General features: G+C 43.7%; 1 protein-coding gene across 5 annotated transcripts in view; it reads left to right on the top strand.

Annotated features, from left to right (window-relative positions):
- herc2 (HECT and RLD domain containing E3 ubiquitin protein ligase 2) overlaps positions 1–13,310 on the top strand; it is a 233,973-nt gene extending 220,663 nt beyond the window's left edge. For all 5 annotated transcript variants that reach the window (XM_085999555.1, XM_085999557.1, XM_085999558.1 and 2 more), the window contains exons 88-94: positions 2,887–3,028; positions 3,176–3,370; positions 5,988–6,100; positions 7,488–7,678; positions 7,894–7,999; positions 10,930–11,142; positions 12,146–13,310. In XM_085999555.1, the coding sequence (XP_085855681.1) occupies positions 2,887–3,028; positions 3,176–3,370; positions 5,988–6,100; positions 7,488–7,678; positions 7,894–7,999; positions 10,930–11,142; positions 12,146–12,418 (1,233 nt within the window). In that variant the 3' untranslated portion in view covers positions 12,419–13,310. The remainder of the gene's footprint in view (positions 1–2,886; positions 3,029–3,175; positions 3,371–5,987; positions 6,101–7,487; positions 7,679–7,893; positions 8,000–10,929; positions 11,143–12,145) is intronic.
- The last annotated feature ends 8,197 nt before the right edge of the window (positions 13,311–21,507 follow it).

Raw genomic sequence — 21,507 nt, 5'->3', positions numbered from 1 at the left:
GGTTAGTAAAGGAGTTCCACAGTTTTGCGTTCGAGTAGAAGACAACTGGGTATGACTGGATTTAAGGAGAGGAAGAGCCTATAGGGTGATGTTTATTTGGAGCTGAAGTGCAGAAGAGAAGAGTTCAGAGCAGCAATAATCATTAGTATTATCAGTAAAATAGAGGACTGCACAGGTTGTGACCAGTGGGAGGAAGAGAATAAATGGAGGCTGGAAATGGATTGCCTGTTAGATAAGTATTTTTTGAATCCTGTCTTGAAGAGCTGTCCTTGATAGGGAGTAGTATTAAAGTCTTGGATGACTTGTGCTCTGCAGAGAATTGCTGATTGTTATATAATCTCATTATGACATTTGTATAGTTTAGTCCCTTCTAATCCACTGCTGAAAAAGCTCAGTGCTGCAGTACTGGTTAGATTCTCCCATATACCTTCTCAATCTATCAGTGTCTGCTTTATTACCTTTTTATGTGTAGTTCCACTTCTCTTACACTTAATGTGATCGCTGCATAATAAGAAAATCAAAATCAATCAAATCAAATCAACTTTTATTGTCATTGTTAGTGCACAAGTGCAGTACAACGAAATGTAGGCTTGCGGCTCCCGAAAGTGTACATTTAGATTAAGACATTTAAACATTCAACATACATTTGGCTTGTAATACATTAACATAAACATAACCATAATAAAGTGCATTGGCAGATGTGCAGGCTTTAGAGTTTATTTGTAGAGTTCAGTAGGATGACGGCCCTGGGAAAGAAGCTGTTCCTAAATCTGGTCGTACGGGTGCGAATGCATCTGTAGCGTCTCCCAGATGGCAGGAGGGCAAACAGACTGTGGCTGGGGTGGGTAGGGTCTTTGATGATGGACCGTGACCTCCGTAAACAGCGTTTCTGGTACATGTGCTCTATGGTCGGTAGCCGGGTGCCGGTAATGCGTTGGGCAGTTTTGACTACCCGCTGCAGGGCTTTCCGGTCATAGTAGCTACAGCTGCCATACCATACTGTGATACAGTTCGTCAGGATGCTCTCTATTGTGCAGCGGTAAAAGTTAGAGAGGATCAGGGGTGACAGGTTACATCCCTTCAGCCTCCTTAGGAAATATAGGCGCTGCTGGGCCTTCTTCACCAGAGAGGAGGTATTGAGGGACCAGGAGAGGTCTTCTGTGATGTGGACTCCGAGGAACTTAAAGCTGTCCACCCTTTCCACCACAGCCCCATTGATGTGGATGGGGGTGTGACTTCCGCCTTTAGACTTCTTGAAGTCCACAATGATTTCTTTGGTTTTCTTGATGTTAAGGGCCAGGTTGTTATCGGCGCACCACTTCACGAGACGCTGGACCTCCTCCCTGTAGGCTGACTCATCGTTGTTGGTGATCTGGCCTACTACCGTGGTATCATCCGCAAAGATTAATCATTTGGGGAAAAAATTATCACATATAATCCAGCTAATAGTGGGTTTATGAAGTAATTCTTCGCTCCCTCAAGTGCGAGGGCTGGAGATTTGAGAGTATCTGGCATTCAACTGGTTTAACCATCCATTGCTAGAGTTAGATGAACCACATGAAGCACTGTTGGTCCTTGGTCTCCTCTGCTTAAAGCACTTGCTACTCCAGGATCATCTTTGATCACACCTGGGCCCTTTCTCCACTACCAAGTGTTTTCGTAAACCCCTCACCCTTGCCTCTTCTGCTGTCTATATCCTATTCTGCACCAAATTTTGCTTACCCATCATTCCTATGCTTGCTGACCTACATAGGCTTCCAGTCCCCCAAAGCCTCAAATTTAAAATTCTCATCTTTGTGTCCAGATCCCTCCAGGGCCTCGTCCCTCCATATTTCTGTAACCTTCAACCCTACAACCCTCCGAGATCTCTGCGTTGCTCCAACTCTGGCGTCTTGAGCATCCCGAAATCCCTTCACCCCACCATTGGCGAATGTGCCTTCAGCTATCTAAGGAATAAAGTGTGGAATTCCTAAACCCCTCTGCCTCTCCTCCTCCTTTAATATGCTCCTTAAAGCCCATCTCTTTGCTCAAGCTTATAGTTACCCCTCCTAATAATACCTTCGGCTTGGTGTTCAACTTCGTCTGATTAAGTTTCTGTGAAGCAGCTTGGAATATTTTCTATAGTAAAGGCGCTATATAAATGCAAGTTGACATTCACAACCACTTGAACTTTCCCTTGACGGTTTCATATCCGCACAGTTTAATTTATATTACAGCACTAACATTTATACTGCACTCCTCATGTAGATGTACATCTCAAAACACTTTTCAAGGGGAAGAGGTGGACACTGAGCAGGGAGTGAAAGAGTTGAGGGAGAGAACCTAGAAGCATGGTTAAAGAGAGAGATTACAGCTAGGCTTTTAAAAGCAGGGAGACAGGTCAAGTAGTTTTGGAACTGGGTTTCAGAGGGCAGGAATATAGTGGCTGAAAGATCGTCTTCTGTTGGAGTGGGAGCAAACAGTAATGCCGTGTCCGAGCAGTGCAAGTCAATGCGAGGCTAAAGAAGTTTCTCCAGATTGGGTGCAGCGAGGCCGTGGAGGAATCTTGAACTCAGTTCACTGAGGCACAGTGAGCCAATGGGGCTTAGTGAGAGCAGGGGCGATGGATGTGTGGGAGCGGACTCGAAGCTCAGAGTTCTGAATTGGCTGAAGTTTGTGAAGGGTGCAGTTAAGTGAGGAGAAGATTGCAAAAACCGATCCTAGAGATGATGATGATTTGGGTAATGGTTTCTGCAGTGGTGGATGAGAGGCTGGGTTGGGACTAGGCAGTCTTCCTAACTTGCCTCCTGGTATTTGAACCCTTCACACATGCCTTTTGAAATACATGGCTCTTTACACTTCAGACTGCTTTCTGCACTGATGCTTAAATTTTACCTTTGTCTTCAGGTCAAACGCTCCAGAAGTAAAGGAGGATTGGCAGGTCCTGATGGCACAAAGTCTGTTTTTGGTCAGATGTGCGCAAAGATGAGCTCTCTAAGTCCTGATAGTCTGTTGCTCCCGCACCGTGTCTGGAAAGTCAAGTTTGTCGGTATATTTAATTATGCAACTAAACTTTCAGATTTCCAGCATCTGCAGTATTTTGCTTTAGTTGAAATGTATGCTATTCTGCAAGGATTTTGTATATTGGTTGTTGAGGAACAGTTATCTGACTGAAACCTGTTGTCCCTTTGTCCAGGTGAGTCTGTGGATGATTGTGGTGGAGGTTACAGCGAATCGATTGCAGAGATGTGTGAAGAGCTCCAAAATGGTTTGACGCCATTGTTGATTGTTACCCCAAATGGAAGGGATGAGTCTGGAGCCAACCGGGACTGCTTTTTATTAAATCCAGCTGCCAAATCGCTACTTCACATGAACATGTTCAGATTTCTAGGTATGTGGGTTATTAGTACAGTTTTGTGTTCTCGCAGTTTTTAAAAAAAAAACTTGAAGGAAGAAAGTCGAAGTTTGAAGGCTCAATATAAAATACCTATAAGTATGGCCTCCCTAATAAGCTCATGAGTAAATCATAGAATGGTCACAGCACAGAAGGAGGCCATTCGGCCCGTCGAGCCCATGCTGGCTCTCTGCAAGAGCGCTTCAGCTAGTCCCACTCCCCTGCCCTTTCCCCGTAGCCCTGCAAATTTTTTTCCTTCAGGTACTTATCCAATTCCCTTTTGAAAGTCACTGATGCCGCAAATATGCATGTGTTGGGAGAGGATGGGATGAGGCATGGGTGACTAGCCTTACAACATTTCCCATCAAGAATGGCTACACGCACAAGGTATCAGATGCTGGCTGGTGCTGGTTCCCATTGGATCAGACGCCACTGCAATAGAATGCCTGAAGAAGAAAGTTAGAAAGGGCGGGGGAGAGTATTACCTCATAGGAAATACTTTCATTTAGTGGTTAATTTTCTCTCCAGTTGTGATCCTAATGTCTGTTTATATAGTTTATGGACAAGGCTTGGCAAAGTGGCAATTGCTAATGCAACTATTGATGCTTTGGACTGGCATGGAGGCAGAGGTGCCTGAGCTGGGACAAGTTAGTCTTGGTCGAGTACACAGCAATAACAAGCTGATACTAAAATTTCTTGAGTTGATTTCGGACCCCTCTGGATCAGCATTTGATTTGTGCATTAGTGAATGATACACAGGGCAACCCTCGTATACCCTTTATTTGATCATCTGACTCGGGCACTTAAATGGCAGATTTGCACGAGAGCAAAAAATTGGTCATGAAATTGAAGCTGTCTTGAAATGAGTATTCATTTTCTTTATTTTAATTAGTATACATCCAACAATACTTCACACTGGAATTACTTTGTTCTCCTTTCTGGGGTGTATAACGGGGGGCCAATCCACTATTGCCAGTTTTCCACTTGATGGTGAAAGTTCAAATCTACCCCGTTGGCTCCATTCAGAGAAGTAGGACTAGAATTAGACAAGGGCAGTTCCACAAAGCTGGGCTACAGAGGAAGCTGGCATGGTTCACTGTGCTGTTGAGGGGTCGAAGAGCATGAAGAAGGATAGCACACCATGGTCATTGACAGTTACAGTTACTGAGGATGTCATTTGTGATTTTGGCCAGGCTTGTGATCGGGGAGATGCTGGAATGGAATGATTCGAACATGGGGTTTCGAGAGATTGAGGAAAGTAACTGGGAGGTTCAAATTGGGGTGGTAGTTGGAGAGAACTGAAAAGTCAGAGGTGGTTTTTTTGAGGAGGAAGTGATGACAACAGTTTTAAAAGGTGTCTGAGGAAAGCGAATCATTAGCAATGCCTGCCGTCATGGTTGCCTGGAGGGGAAGTTGAGGAGGGAGGGGATCAAGGGGGCAGGAGGTGGTTCTTCTGGAGAAAATAAGGGAGAAGAGGGCATGAGGAGAGATTGGGGAGAAATTGCAGTGATGGGGTATCGGGGCTAGAATGGGTAGGGGACTGGGGAAGGTCCGCAAAGTCATAAGGGGAGGTAGAGCAAAGCCACCTGCATGAATGGTCTCGGTCTTTAAACTAAGGAACCCATGAGCTCACTGCACCTGGTGTTGGAGGGAAGAGGGTGGGGTAAGGGGTTGGGGAGTATGTTGTCTGTGGTGAAAAGGAGCCATGGGTTATTCTTGCTCTCCAAAATGATCCTGAAGTGGGTGCTTTGGCTGAAAAGAGCGACGCATGGTAATGCTTGATGTGGTTGAGTCAGATCTGATGATGGATGTACAATCTAGATGTGTACCAAGTTTGTTCAAGTTTAAGAGGCCTTCTGACTTGAGGGAGTGAAGATATGCACTATGCTGGGGGAATAGTAGAGGTGGAAATGGTGAGTGGTTTGGAGGGAACCAAGATATCAAAGGCAGAGTTGAGAGAACAGTTAAGTAGCAGGATGTCCGGATGGGTGGAGGGCCAGAGAAGACGTAGTTGGGTGTTTGAGACTGAGCTAATGAAGGAGCTAGCAGCAGCTTTTTTCCAAGAATAGAATGTGACTGAAGGAGGCATTCGGTGTACATCCCTTGAATGGACCCTGGCAGGAGAAGAGTCGGGAGACCTTGACTGATGTGGAAAAGAATAATTACGCCAGAGGAAAATGTACTCCGTTGGTGAAATTGGGCAAAAGGACAACCAGTCTTTGAAGATCAAGCTAGATGGAGGAATCTGATTGCAGTTTTATCCGTCACCAGCCAGGAAGAAGATGAATAACAACTTGAAAATGCATAAAATATAGAGTAACATTTAACCTCTTGGGAATCTATAGACTCTTGATTTATGCAAAATCAGATGTACTTCATTTTGTTTTTAATTTTTAATGGCCTCCGAGAAGGTCAGCACTGAATTTTGCAGAGTACAACTACAGCAAAGTATGATCCAAAATTTGCTGCAGACATGTCACACTATACATGGAAAGTTTAAATGGAGCATGAGAAAAGGGTGCTTTCTTGCCGTTTGTGATCCGTTCATAGATTATCTTGTTTCACTTCTAACAAGGAATTTATCCTGAAACTTTCCATTTCTGCCCTCTATTAGGTGTGCTTTTGGGTATTGCTATACGTACTGGCAGTCCCCTGAGTCTCAATTTGGCTGAGCCTGTGTGGAAGCAACTGGCAGGAATGAATCTAACAATTGCTGACCTGAGTGAGGTAAATCCTGACTTTTCTTCCTATACCTTTAACCCTTGTGTTTAATACATATGTTATAAATAAATACACATTTTAAACTTTTTTTTGGAGTTAGAATGCTGTAACTTCTTTGTGAGCAAATATTATAAATAAAACTATATTCCCCCCTCAAAAAAACAGCCATTGACCCCTCTGTCCTTGAGAACTGCCACCCCATCTCCAACCTCCCTTTCATCTCCTTGAATGTATTGTCATCTTCTAAAATCCTTCCCGCAACCCCATGTCTGAATCTCTCCAATCAGGTTTCCACCCCTGCCACAGCACTGAAAAAACCCTAATCATAGTCACAAATGACATCTATGACTCTGGACATGGTGCACCATCCCTCCTCATCCTTCTCAATCTCTCTCCAGCCTTTGACACACTACACCACCATCCTCCAATCCCTCTCCTCTGTTGTCTAGCTCAGTGGACAGCCCTTGCTTGGTTCCACTCTTGCCTATCTAATTGTAGATAGAGCATCTACGGCAATGGCTTTTCTTCCTGTTCCTGCACTGTTATCTCTGGAGTCCCCCAAGGATCTTTCCTTGGCTCCCTCCTCATGATCATCTACATGCTGCCTCTTGACAACATCATCCGCAGACATGGGGTCAGGTTCATATGTACGCCAACGACAGTCAGCTCTACCTCGCCACCACCTCGATATTGATCCCTCCACTACATCAGCATTGTCAGACTGCTTGTCCGGCATCCAGGCCTGGATGAGCTGCAATTTTCTTCAGTTAAACATTGGAAAAACTGAAGCCATTGTCTTAATCCCCACCAATAACTGCAGCTTTGTCACCAGTTCCAGGCTTGACTATTCCAATGCTCGCCTGGCCGGCCTTCCATACTCCACCCTCATTGAAAGTCTGCTGCCTGTAACTTATCCCGACCTACATTGGCTCCTGGTCCCCAAATGCCTCAAATTTAAAATTCTCATCCTTGTGTTTAAATGCCTTCATTGCCATGGCCCTCCCCATCTCTGCAACTTCTCCAGGCCTCGGAGAAGTCTCTGTTCCTCCAACTCGAGCCTCCTGTACATGCTCATTGCTTTTGCCCACCATTGGTGGCTGTGCCTTCAACCGTCTAGGTCCTAAGCTCTGGAATTCCCTTCCTAAACCCCTCTGCCTCATCACCTCTATCCTCCTTTCAGACCCTCTTTAAAACCCCTATCTTTGACCAAGCTTTCAGTCACCCCTCCTAGTATTTCCTTCTTTGGCTCGGTGTTGATTTTTGTCTAATGCTTGTGCGAAATTCCTTGGGGCGTTTTTTTTTACATTAAAGGCGCTATGTATAAATGTTATACATTAATACTCTGGATGCATTAAAAAAAGATATATTATTTAGCCTGTGTTCTTGCACTTAGGTTGACAAAGATTTTATTCCTGGGCTCATGTACATCAGAGATAATGAAGCTACAGCTGAGGAGTTTGAGGCCATGGCTTTGCCCTTCACCGTGCCAAATGCGAGTGGTCAAGATATTCAGCTGAGCTCCAAGCACTTGCATATTACATTGGAGAACAGGGCTGAGTACGTTCGGCTGGCCATAAACTACAGGTAAAGTGAATCATTCAGCAGCATTGCCTTTCCACAGACATATTTCACAGTAGCTTACCCAGTTATAGATGGTGCTTGATCGTATTGTAGTCATGGATGATCACTGCATCATGAGGTGTTGCTATTACATTATTTTATGTCCCTAAAAGCTATGCTTAATAAACATTTGTAGTAAAAAATAATTTTTCTTATGTAGTGTGCTTTGTCTGTTACAGGTTGCATGAATTTGATGAGCAGGTCGCTGCTGTCCGGGAGGGTATGGCTAGAGTAGTCCCTGTGCCTCTACTTTCACTCTTCACTGGCTACGAACTGGAAACAATGGTACAATGTTCCTTTTGACAGACTCTAAACTGAAAGTTCTCAATTACATGATTAGTTTAAATATAAAGGATGGCACTCCTTTATTTTCAGTCAGCGCTTTTTGAGAATTCATTTTTAAATAAAGTATTGAATTGGTACAAATGTTTCTACCTCTTGGAGGTTTGTACCTGAAAGTCTAATGTTCCCCTTTGCTTCATGATTATATGTAAGATGTGCTTAGATGTTGGGTTTTCAAATGAGGGGCACTAGTTTGAATCAGCTGGTAACGGGGATCCATCGTTCAAATTTCCTTGCCACCAAAATGTTCCTACACCAGTAATTCCATGAACAGGTGACTCACCTTAACGTGGTCTCCGTGCGGCCTAACCAGTGGTCATTAAAGGAGGTCGCCACCAAAGAGATAAGCTTGTTTAAAAAATACTTGACTGAATCATAGAATGGTTACAGCACAGAAGGAAACCATTCGGCCTGTCGAGCCCATGCCGGCTCTCTGCAACAGCACTTCAGCTTGTCCCACTCCCCCTGCCCTTTCTCCGTAGCCCTGCAAATTTTTTTCCTTCAGGTACTTATCCAATTCCCTTTTGAAAGCCACAATTGAATCTGCCTCCACCACCCTTTCAGGTAGTGCATTCCAGATCATAACCACTCACTGCATAAAAAAAGTTTTTCCTTATGTCGCCTTTGGTTCTTTGCCAATCACCTTAAATCTGTGTCCTCTGGTTCTCGACCCTTCCACCCATGGGAACAGTTTCTCTCTCTCTCTCTACTCTGTCTAGACCCCTCATGATTTTGAACACCTCTATCAAATCTCCTCTCAGCCTTCTCTGCTCTAAGGAGAACAGCCCCAGTTTCTCCAGTCTATCCACGTAACTGAAGTCCCTCCTCCCTGGAACCATTCTCATAAACCTTTTCTGCACCCTCTCAAAGGCCTTCACATCCTTCCTAAAGTGCGGTGCGCAGAATAGGACACAATACTCCAGTTGAGGCCGAACCAGTGTTTTATAAAGGTTCATCATAACTTCCTTGCTTTTGTATTCTATGCCTCTATTTATGGAGCCCAGGACCCCGTATGCTTTTTAACTGCTTTCTCAACCTGCCCTGCCACCTTCAATGATTTGTGCGCACATACCCCCAGGTCTCTCTGTTCCTGCACCCACTTAGAATTGTACCCTTTAGTTTATATTGCCTCTCCTCATTCTTCCTCCTAAAATGTATCACTTTGCACTTTTCTGCGTTTAAATTTCATCTGCCACGTGTCCGCCCATTCCACCAGCATGTCTATGTCCTCTTGAAGTCTATCACTATCCTCCTCACTGTTCACTATACTTCCAAGTTTTGTGTCATCTGTAAATTTTGAAATTTGTACACCCAAGTCATTAATATATATCAAGAAAAGCAGTGGTCCTAGTACCGACCCCTGGGGAACACTACTGTGTAACTTCCTCCTGTCTGAAAACAACCGTTCACCACTACTCTGTTTCCTGTTACTTAGCCAATTTCGTCTCCATGCTGCCACTGTCCCTTTTATTCCATGGGCTTCAACTTTGTGGCACTTTATCAAACGCCTTTTGGAAGTCCATGTACACCACGTCAACCGCATTGCCCTCATCAACCCTCTCTGTTACCTCATCAAAAAACTCAATCAAGTTAGTTAAGCATGATTTGCCTTTAACAAATCCGTGCTGGCTTTCCTTAATTAATCTACACTTGTCCAAGTGACTTGTTAATTTTGTCCCGGGTAATTGTTTCTAAAAGCTTCCCCACCACCGAGGTTAAACTGACTGGCCTGTAGTTGCCAGGTTTATCCTTTACATGTGGAGCACCCAGCTCCACAGCAGTGCCGACTCCTGCTCGGCTCCTTCCCGATCGCTTTTCCCTCCCGATTGCCTCACCCCCCCCCCCTTCCTGATCGCTTCACCCCCTTCCTTCCCAATCACTTTCCCCTCCCCGAGGCCCGTTTCTGGCGATGCAGTGGCCTGAAATCCAATGCCAATTCTCCGGCGAGCTGCATAGGGATGACCAGCAGTCATCCGCAGCTCGCCGGACTAATTTAAATGAGGCCTGAGGCCCAATATTGGGTGTGCCTCGGGCCGACCCGTGCCGGTGCAGGAATTATTCCCTGCGTGCAACCAATGCACGCTGGCAGACTGGCATGAACCAATTTCAAGGCCATGCACATGCCTTTGATTCAGGGGTGGTTGTAAGTGACATTTGACCCAATTGTCCAGCCTTTGGGGTTAAGAGTTGGTGACTCGCTTTGTAATGAATATAATGTGTCAATCCCTTGCCAGTTGCTGTGTATGAAATTGGATTACTCTGCACATTGGCAGAAACACAAATCCAAGCCTCTTCAATTGAAAGCGTTTTAAGGTCCAGGATCTGGTGGGGATCCAGGGAGTGGATCTCCAGCAGTAGCAATTTTGGTTTATTTTTGGTCGCAAGAGCTTTTCAAATAATTAAGTTACAGGAAACTGGTTTATCCGGAGGTTGTATGTCCAGAAACCTCGATCTACCGGCAGAAATCAGGAGCCGTTTTGTTAGGTTTTTTTTCTTCTCGTGGCTTTGTTTTCAACAATCGGGCTCTGGAAAGTCTTTCTGAAGCTGTTGCTAAGCTACAGAGACGCTTCCAAGGTACGGGCCGACTGTTTACAAGCTGTTGCTAAGCAACAGTGTTTGTTGTCAGATACGGAGATGAAAACCTCCATATGCTTCAACATTAACTTTGTATGTCCGGCAGTTTTGATAGATCGGCAACAGCTCGGTCCCGTCGGTGCCGGATATAACAAAGTTTCCTGTATGTTTTTTGTAGTAAGTGGTAAAATGGCAGTATAAAATTTTGCACTGTTTGCAATTTTAATATTAAAGTAATAAGCTGTAGAAAAGATTTGATGTGAACTGAACTGAATATCCTGTTCATTGTAACATTGCAGGTATGTGGAAGTCCCGATATACCGCTTCACCTTTTAAAGTCTGTAGCCACGTACAAAGGAATAGAACCGACTGCTCCGTTAATTCAGTGGTTCTGGGAGGTGATGGAATCCTTCTCCAATACTGAGCGCTCACTTTTCCTGCGTTTTGTGTGGGGCAGGACCCGACTCCCGAGGACAATTGCAGACTTCAGAGGGCGGGATTTTGTTGTTCAGGTAATGCCAATAGATAAAGATACAACGTTGGATGATGCACCAGAGGTGCTTGAGCTTTCCTAATTCAGTGTCAGCTGTGGCTCAGTTGGTAGCACTCTCACCTCTGAGTCAGCCATGATCTTATTGAATGGCGGAGCAGGCCCGAAGGGCCAAGTGGCCTTTTCCTGCTCCTATTTCTTATGGCCCAGAAATTCGGGTCTCCACGGGTGAGTACGCACGGGGTACTCGCCCGTAGGCCCAATGGAAGTGCCGGTTTCGTGCATGTGCTGCGCATGCGCTGGAAACCAGAACTTCCGTTCCCTCGAAAGAAGGGGTTCAGAGATGGAACGTGTGCGCCGGAGAGGCAGCGCGTACGCCTGGAACTTACGTTTTTTTGCAGGTTTTTCCAGGAGGGTAAGTCTCCAGGAGTTACACATATAAAAAGCAGGCGCAAGGCCTGCTTTTAACAAGGTAAGTGGTGAATTAATTAAAATTAAAACATTTTTTCCACAGGTTTATTATTTTTAAATACTTTAAAGAAAGGTAAGTTTATTTTTAGCCCTGTTACAAAATGTAATTAATTTTTTCAAAAATTTAAATTATTGTTTAAAATAGTTATTTTATATAATTTATAGTTATTTTAAAAATGTGATTTAAAAAAAAAAAAAAAAAAAAAAATTTTTATTTGAAGTTTTAATGATTTGGGGCTTATAGTATTTATGGTTTTGACAGCTCTTCCTGTCAATTTTATGAATGGGCATTTCCCTGCTACCATTGGCTCTCCATGGCCCACGTGATCCCAGGGGACGCATCAAACTAACTGCGCCCCTGGGATACGTGAGCACTGCGCGCCGGCAGTTGGAGCAGGCCCAGGATCGGAATCCCACGCGGGCCCACAGCTCAACGGCCGGTGAGCTAGGTAAGTGCAGGTCGGAGGGCTTGCACCCGCGGGAAGCCTCCGCCCCGAATTTCTGGGCCATTGTTCTTGCAGTTAACGGTAGCTCTATTTTACTTTTTGTGGCAGGTGCTGGACAAGTACAACCCTCCAGACCACTTCCTTCCCGAGTCGTACACTTGTTTCTTCTTGCTGAAATTGCCCCGATACTCGTGTAAACAGGTGTTGGAAGAAAAGCTGAAGTACGCTATTCATTTCTGCAAATCAATAGACACAGATGATTATGCTCGTATTGCACTAACCGGAGAGCCGGCCGCTGATGACAGCAGTGATGACTCCGACAATGAGGACGCAGACTCTTTTGCATCTGATTCCACACAAGACTACTTAACAGGCCATTAGAGGAAGAAGGCGGGAGAAAAAAAAATTAGACTCGAGATCAAGCAACATCTTTTTGGGGTGTACTTCTGGGGTAATAACCTCTCCGAAATATCTGCAGGAATTTAGATTCTCTTCAAAGAACAAAGGTGGATTCAGATGGTAGAATAATGTGGAAAATTTACAGAGTTCTCAGAACCGCAGTGGACAAATGTAATTATTTATTGCTATCAGTAACCGACTAATACTTTAGAGCCAATGTGTAATTTAGAATATGGTACTGTACCCCTCACAAACTCCATGCATATGTTTTGTTTGATGAGGTTTTACTTTTCTTTCACAATGCTGCACAACCATAGACACGGAATTAGATTTGAGTACCTCTTTGTGTTTACTGATGTTTTTTTTTAAATGTCTTTTTAGTCCAGAGGTAATATAGTGACATGAAGCATCACCCAAGATGAGTCTCTTGAGCCCTTTCACTGTGGTAGGGCGCCATGTTAAGTTGTTTTGGGGGCTCAAAATAATTGTTGTGTTATGTGCATTTTTTTCCCTGCTGTATATTGAGATAATGTGCAACAACTGAGATAGTATTATAAATACTATGTAAGCTGACTTTATTAGCAGTGTTTGTTTATATGACAGTGAACATTTTGAATGTTGTATCATTTCAAGTTCGATATTCTTAAAACAATAACAACACATATTACAAATTGTCTCACCTCTATTACTTTCTGGTCTTTTTTTCCCTAAAGTTTTAAAATTCTGCTAAATGTTCACAAATTAACTCCACTGTAAGGTATGAAGGCAGTCATTCTACTTACATAGGCAAATGTACATAATTTGATATTGTGCCATGTATGCACACAAGGTAAAGTCGCTCATTTTCTTGTGAATAAAACATTGGTTTAAACGACTTAAGTTAAATCGATCCCAATTCCTAATTTATTATACTCCACATACTATGAACATCACTGGCATGGCTTTCCAAATTAGATTTCCTTTATACAGGAACAGGAGTAGGCTATTTTGCCCATTGAGCCTGCTGTGTCATTTTGATAGCCATGCAACTCTCCCTAGGTGTCAGCTGTGGCTCAGTGGTAGCACACTCCGCCTCTGAGTCAGAAGGACTTTCAAGTCCCAGAAACCTGAGCACAAAATTTTGGCTGACACTTCAGTGCAGTACTGATGGTGCTGGCTAATATATATCCCTCAACCACCATCACTAAAAACAGATTGCTGGATTTTCCGACCCCCACGGGTGGGTACAAGCTGTGTATGCGCCCGTAGGGGCCTCGCAAGTGCTGGTTTCAGGCATGCGAAGTCTGTCCGGGAGAAGGGCCTTTGCGGGTGGAGAGTTCCGCTTTCTGCAGAACCTCCGCCCGCTGAAAACCTGTAAAAATCTTACGTCTGGTAAAAGCACATGCAAGGCCTGCATTTACCAGCGTAAGAGTTTTAAAAAAAATTTAAAAATTTTTTTTCACTCATTTATAATTTAAAAATACTTTTTAAAAAAGGTAAGTTTATTTTTAGCCCCGTAAAAAACTTCATTTTTTTCAAAATAATTTTTTGTTTAAAATGCAATTTTAACTTATTTTAAATACGTGATTTTTAAAACATTTATTTAATGCTTAACTGTTTTTTGAGTGATCCCCATTCACACTTTGGACAGATCTATGCGGAGAGACCTGTCAAAAGTGTGATGGGGGGATTCCCTTCTTTGATTGGTTCCCCATGGCCCACGTGATCCCAGGAATGCTTGCGAACCGCCTGGACCCCTGGGCCTGGGCCTCTGCGTGTGGACGAGGAGAGGATATTGTCGGGACCTACGGAGCCAGCAGGTAAGTTCGTAGATTTTTCCCGATCGGAGGCATCCGCACGCAGGAAACCTCCGATCGGAAAATCCGGCCCAGTATTTGGTCATTATTACATTGCTGTTTGTGGGACCTTGCTGTGCACAAAGTTGCGTTTCCTACATTACAACAGTGAGTACACTTCAAAAGTACTTCATTAGCTGTAAAGTGCTTTGGGACGTACTGAGGTTGTGAAAGGCGCTATATAAATACAATTTTTTCTTTTTATCTTTGTTCTAATTCCTTGTCTATTCTCCATTTCCCTTACTGAGCTTTTTAAACACCTAAATTCCCTTTGAATCTGGCTGCCTGGGGCAGTGTGTTCCACATTTTCACAATCTTTTGTGTGGATAATTTTTTTCTGGATGTATTTTTAACCAGTTTAGCTCCATTCCCTTGTAAACCAGTTACACCCCCCTCCCCAGCCACCTCTTCAGGATAGATTTGACAGTGCAAAACCTTGGTGCCTGTCCAACCCAGAGCTGAGCTTCAAACTGCACATCCTATCCATCACCAAGACCACTTGCTTTCACCTCTGCAATATTGCCTGCCTCTGTCCCCAACTTGCCCCCACTGCTGCCGAAAGCCTTATTTCCCACCCTTTTCACCTCTAGGCTCGCTTTCTCCACGGTCCTTATTGGCTTTCTGTCTTTCACCCTGTATAAAATCCTAACTTATCCAAAACTCAGCTATCTGTATTTTGTCCTGCACTAAGTTCTGCTTGCTTATCACACCCGTTCTCACTGACCTATATTCATTTCTTCTCCCCCGACCAATTACATTTAAGACTCCTCTTCTTGTATTGAGTTCATTCCATGCCCTTGTCCCATCCTGTTGCCGTCGCCTCCTCCAGTCTTGTGTCCCCTCTTGCACCGTTCGGTTCTTAACTTTGGCCTTTTGTGCATTCCCCTTCTTTTGTCTTGCCACTGGCCACAGAGGCTTCAGTTGCCTTGGCTCTACTCTCTGGAGCTCCCTGCCTAAAGTCCTCGGTCTCTCCAATTCCCTCTACTTTTAAAAACGTTCTCCAAATCTATTTATATGATCTAGGTTTCGGTCACCACTCCTAACTCTTGCACCATCGCTTTGCATCTGTTCCTTTATTCCTTTTCTTTTTCTCTACTTAGGGATGGTTTTTAAATTAAATACATGTTCATAGAATCAATCATAGAATCATACAGCGCAGAAGGAGGCCATTTTGGCCCATCGTGCCTGTGCTGGCTCTGGTAGAGCTATCCAGTTAATCCCACTCCCCTGCGCTTTCCCCATAGCCCTGTAATTCTTTTTCCCTTCAAGTATTTAACCAATTCTCTTTTGAATGTTGCCATTGAATCTGCTTCCACCACTCTTTCAGGCATTGCATTCCAGATCACAACAACTTGCTGTGTTTTTAAAAAAAAAAAAAAAAAGTTTCCTCATGTCGCCTTTGGTTCTTTTGCCAATTACCTTGAATCTGTGTCCTCTGGTTACTGTCCCTTCCACCACTGGAAACAGTTTCTCCTTATTTACTCTTATCTAAACCATTCATGATTTTGAACACCTCTTTCAAATCGCCTCTCAACCTTCTCTGCACTAAGGAGAACAACCCCAGCTTCTCCAGTTCTTCAACATAACTGCAGTCCCTCGTCCCTGGTACCATTCTAGTAAATCTCTGCACCCTCTCCAAGGCCTTGACATCCTTCCTAAAGTGTGGTGCCCAGAAATGAACACGATAGGCATAACCAGTGTTTTATAAAGGTTTAGCATAACTTCCTTGCTTTTATACTCCATTCCTCTATTAATAAAGCCAAGGATCCCGTATGATTTTTTTTTTTTTTTAACAGACTTCTCAACTTGTTCTACCACCTTCAAGGATTTGTGTACAAGCACACCCAGGTCTCTGTTCCTGCACCCCCTTTAAAATTGTACCATTTAGTTCATATTGCCTCTCCTCATTCTTCCTATCAAATTGGAAAACATTCTGAGGGACAGAATTAGTCTCCACTTGGAGAGGCAAGGTTTAATCAAGGATAGTCAGCATGGCTTTGTCAGGGGGAGATCATGTCTAACCAATTTGATCGAATTTTTTGAGGGGGTGACTAGGTGCGTGGATGAGGGTAGTGCAGTTGATGTAGTCTACATGGACTTCAGTAAGGCTTTTGATGAAGTCCCGCATGGGAGACTGGTCAAGAAGGTAAGAGCCCATGGGATCTAGGGCAATTTGGCACATTGGATCCAAAATTGGCTTAGTGGCAGGAGGCAGAGGGTGATGGTCAAAGGTTGCTTTTTTTACTGGAAGCCTGTGTCCTGTGGTGTACCGCAGGGATCGGTGCAGGGTCCTTTGCTGTTTGTAGTGTACATTAATGATTTAGATATGAATGTAGGAGGTATGATCAGTAAGTTCGCAGATGACACGAAAATTGGTGGAGTGGTAAATAGCGAGGAGGGAAGCCTCAGGTTACAGGACGATATAGACGGGTTGGTCAGATGGGCAGAACAGTGGCAAATGGAATTTAACCCTGAAAGGTGTGAGGTGATGCATTTTGGGCGGACTAACAAGGCAAGGGACTACACAATGAATGGTAGGACCCTAGGAAGGACAGAGGGATGTTGGTGCACCTGTACATAGATCCCTGAAGGCAGCAGGACAGGTAGATAAGGTGGTTAAAAAAGCATATGGGATACTTGCCTTCATTAGCCGAGGCATAGAATATAAGAGCAGGGAGGTTATGATGGAGCTGTACAAAACGCTAGTTAGGCCACAGCTGGAATACTGTGTGCAGTTCTGGTCGCCACACTATAGGAAGGATGTGATTGCATTGGAGAGGGTGCAGAGGAGATTCACCAGGATGTTACCTGGGCTGGAGCGCTTCAGCTATGAAGAGACACTGGACAGGCTGGGGTTGTTTTCCTTTAGAGCAGAGAAGGCTGAGGGGGAACCTGATTGAGGTGTACAAAATTATGAGGGGCATAGATAGGGTAGATAGGAACTTTTCCCCTTAGTAGAGGGGTCACTAACCAGGGGGCATAGTTTCAAGGTAAGGGGCAGGAGGTTTAGAGGGGATTTGAGGAAAAACTTTTTCACCCAGAGGGTGGTTGGAATCTGGAGCTCTGCCTGAAAGGGTGGTAGAGGCAGGAACCCTCACAACATTCAAGAAGCATTTAGATGAGCACTTGAAACGCCATAGCATACAAGGCTACGGACCAAGTGCTGGAAAATGGGATTAGAATAGACGGGGCTTGATGGCCGGCGCGGACATGATGGGCCGAATGGCCTCTTTCTGTGCTGTATAAATCTATGACTTATCACTTCACATAAATGGCAACTGCTGCCAATAGTCCTTTATACTTGTTCGTAGTGTCACCAAAGATGCCATTTTACTGCAAGTAGCTGCTCCGAGGATGCCTGTTAACCATCAATCAGATTAGGCCATTCAGCCTCTTGAGCCTGCTCTGCCATTCAATGAGATCCTGGCTGATCTGCGACCCAACTCCATATACCCACTTTTGGCCCATATCCCTTAATAACTTTGGTTAACCGAAAACTATCAATCTCCGATTTAAAATTAACAATTGATCTAGTATCAATTGCCGTTTGCAGAAGAGAGCTCTGAAATTCTGCCACCCTTTGTATAAGTGTTTCCTAGTTTCACTCCTGGAAGGTCTGGCTCTAATTTTTAGACTCTGCCCCCCAGTCCTAAAATCCCCAACCAGTGGAAATAGTTTCTCCCTATCTGCCCTATCTGTCCCCCTTAATATCTTGAAAACTTTGATCAGGTCACCCCTTAACCTTCTAAATTCCAGAGCATACAACCCTAATTTGTGTAAACTCTCCTCGTAACTTAACCCTTGAAGTCCGGGTATCATTCTGGTAAACCTACGCTGCACTCCCTCCAAGGCCAATATAACCTTCCTCAGGTGTGGTGCCCAGAACTGCTCACAGTGCTCCAGGTGTGGTCTAACCAGGGCTTTGTACAGCTGCAGCATAACTTCTACCCCCCTGTATTCTAGTCCTCTAGATATAAAGGCCAGCATTCCATTAGCCTTTTTGATTATTTTCTGTAGCTGTTCATGACATTTTAATGATCTATACCTGGACCCCCCAAGTGTCTCTCTGGACCTTCACTGTTTTTAGCTTTTCACCATTTAGAAGGTACCCTGTTCTATCCTTTTTAGGTCCAAAGTGGATGACCTCACATTTGCCGACATTGAGATACATTTGCTGACATTGAGATCCATTTGCCATGGTTTTGCCCATTCACTTAATCTGTCGATATCCCTTTGTAATTTTATGCTTCCATCTACAATTCCACCTATCTTTGTGTCATCAGCAAAGTTGGATTTATGACTTTCTATGCCATCATCTAAGTTGTTAATAAATACTGTGAATAGTTGAGGCCCCAACACAGGTCGCTGCGGGACACCACTAGTCACCTCCTGCCAATTTGATTACCTACCCATTATCTCTCCCGCCGCTCAGCCAATTTCCTAATCGGGTCAATAATTTGCCCTCAATTCTGTGGGCTTCTACCTTAGTTAACAGTCTCTTGTGCAGGACTTTATCAAATGTCTTCTGGAAGTCCATATAAATAACATCCATAGACATTCCCCTGTCCATTACTTTAGTCACCTCCTCAAATAATTCAATCAGGTTTGTCAGACATGACCTACCTTTCACAAATCCATGCTGGCTCTCAGATCAACTGAAAATTTTCAAGGTGTTCAGTCACCGTATCCTTAATTATAGACTCTAGCAATTTCCCGACAACAGATGTTAGACTAACTGGTCTATAATTCCCTGGTTTCCCCCTCTCTCCATTTTTAAATAGAGGAGTGACGTGCAATTTTCCAATCTAAAGGAACAGTTCTTGAATCTAGAGAACTTTGGAAGATTATAGTTAGGGCATCTGCAATGTGCTCATCTACTTCCTTTAAAACCCTGGGATGGAAACCATCTGGTCCTGGGAATTTGTCCCTCTTTAGTGCCATTATTTTCTTCTTTACTGTTATTTTACTTAAATTAATTTTATTGAGTCCCTGTCCCTGATTCAGTATTAATTTCCTTGAGATTTCCGGCATGCTATCTTCTACTGTAAATACTGACGCAAAGTAATTATTCAACATGTCCACCATTTCCTTATTATCATTGATAATATCGCTGCTTTCAGTTTTTAAGGGGCCAACATTGCTCCTGACTACCTTCTTTTTCCTAATATAGTAAAAATCTGTGTTGATTTTGATATCCCTTGCAAATTTCTAACAGGACTAGACAGACTAGATGCAGGAATTATGTTCCCGATGGTCGGGGAGTCCAGAACCAGGGGTCACAGTCTAAGGATAAGGGGGTAAGCCATTTAGGACAGAGATGAGGAGGAATTTCTTCACCCAGAGAGTGGTGAACCTGTGGAATTCTCTACCACAGAAGGCAGTAGAGGCCAATACATTGTATATTCAAGAAGGAGTTGGAGAAAGCAGTGACAGGGTACTGAATTTGGATGATCAGCCATGATCTCATTGAATGGCGGAGCAGGCTCGAGGGGCCGAATGGCCTACTCCTGCTCCTATCTTCTATGTTTCTTTTCATTCTCCCTTTTTGTAGCTCGTACTATCTGTTTTGTGACTCTTTGCTGTTCTTTGTATCTTTCCCATTCGCCAGGATCTGTGCTATTTTTTGCATTTTTATGTGCTTTTTCTTTTAGTTTTAAGCTGTCCCTTACCTCTTTAGTCATCCATGGCTGTTTCTTTTGGCACGTAGAGCTCTTGCCCCTCAGGGGTATAAACTGGTTCTGTATCACCTTAAATTATTTTTTGAACATCTCCCACTGATCATCTGTCGTTTTGTCCATTGACAGACTTCCCCTGTTACTGTGGACAGTCTCTGTCTCATCCCTTACCCAACTCTAAAATCTTCGTACAGTAGCTGTTTTGCGTTTCTCCCTTTCAAACATTATGTTGAACTCGATCATGTTATGATTGCGATTGGATAAATGTTCATGCACTGTTAGGCTATTAACTAAATCTGGTTCATTACTCATTACTAAATCTAATATAGCTTGACCCCTTGTTGCCTCTAGGACATATTGTTGTAGAAAATTATCCCGGACACATTCAAGAAATTTACTACCTTTCTGACAGGTACTAGTCTGCGTATCCCAATCTATATGAAAGTTAAATTCCCCCATTAAAACCACTCTGCCTTTGCTACATGCTTGTCTAATCTCTGCATTTATACAATCTAGCATTTCACAGCTGCTACCAGAGGGCCTATACACAACTCCCACTACAGTCTTAAATCCTTTCCTATTTCTTAATTCTACCCAAAATGTCTCCACTGCCTGCTTCCCTCTCGTTATATCCTCTCTTATCATTGAAGTGATTTCATCCTCCCCCTCTGCCATGTTGCCTATCTTTCCTGTAGACCTTATAACCTGGTATATTTAGTTCCCAGTCCTGACCATCTTGCAGCTATGTCTCAGTAATGGCTACCATGTCATACCCTCCAATTTGAATTTGTGCTTACAGTTCATTCAATTTATTCCTTATACTCTACATTTATATAAAGAATGCTTATTTGGGCCACACGCCCTAGCCTGTCCATCGGCTCTAATGTTTTTCTCACTTGTTTCTTATTTCTCTCACCTGGTTTAATCATTTTACATCTTTCAGTTTTCCCTCTACATGTAGTGCCTAAATCTATTTAAATGTACTTGCCATCAAGTGAAGCTTTTTTTTGGGACCAGTCTCTCGTGAGAAAATCAAAGATTGACTTGGTTATGATTGTGCCAACCATCTGGCTTGTATAAAAAAAAATAGCCATTGAATCTCGATTTCTTGAAATCAAAGGCTCATTGTTTTTCAGTGTTGCTCCCATCTTTCAAAAATTACCACGTAGAGTTGATGTGGTGTATGTAACCTGTACCACCTTAAGAGACTACCTTAAGAGATGGACTACTTTCTCTTGGCTACTGTATATTGTAGTACCGGTGGTGACCACACCGGTATATAAACTCAGTGTAGTAATTTGCTAAGCAGTTCAGCCTTGACCTTCGATTAGTAAAGACCTGTTTAAGTTATTCTTGTTGTCTGTGTCCAGTGATTTAGAATAAGCATATCTGGGACACTCAGACTCAACAGTGGCGACGAGTCCGATCTTACCCTGCGGCAGTTTTGCATCCAAGGCAGCTTCGTCCTCAGAACGGGCGTCGAGAAGAGGCATCCGCCCTCATCAGCCTGCTGAGCACCGCATCGCACGGGAGGCATCGAGAACCCGGGTTGAAATTACTG

Source organism: Somniosus microcephalus, chromosome 10 (genome assembly GCF_052327205.1).
Source record: "Somniosus microcephalus isolate GS21.2 chromosome 10, FLI_Smic_1.0, whole genome shotgun sequence".
Classification (NCBI taxonomy): domain Eukaryota; kingdom Metazoa; phylum Chordata; class Chondrichthyes; order Squaliformes; family Somniosidae; genus Somniosus; species Somniosus microcephalus.
This window is presented reverse-complemented; position numbering and strand designations above follow the sequence as displayed.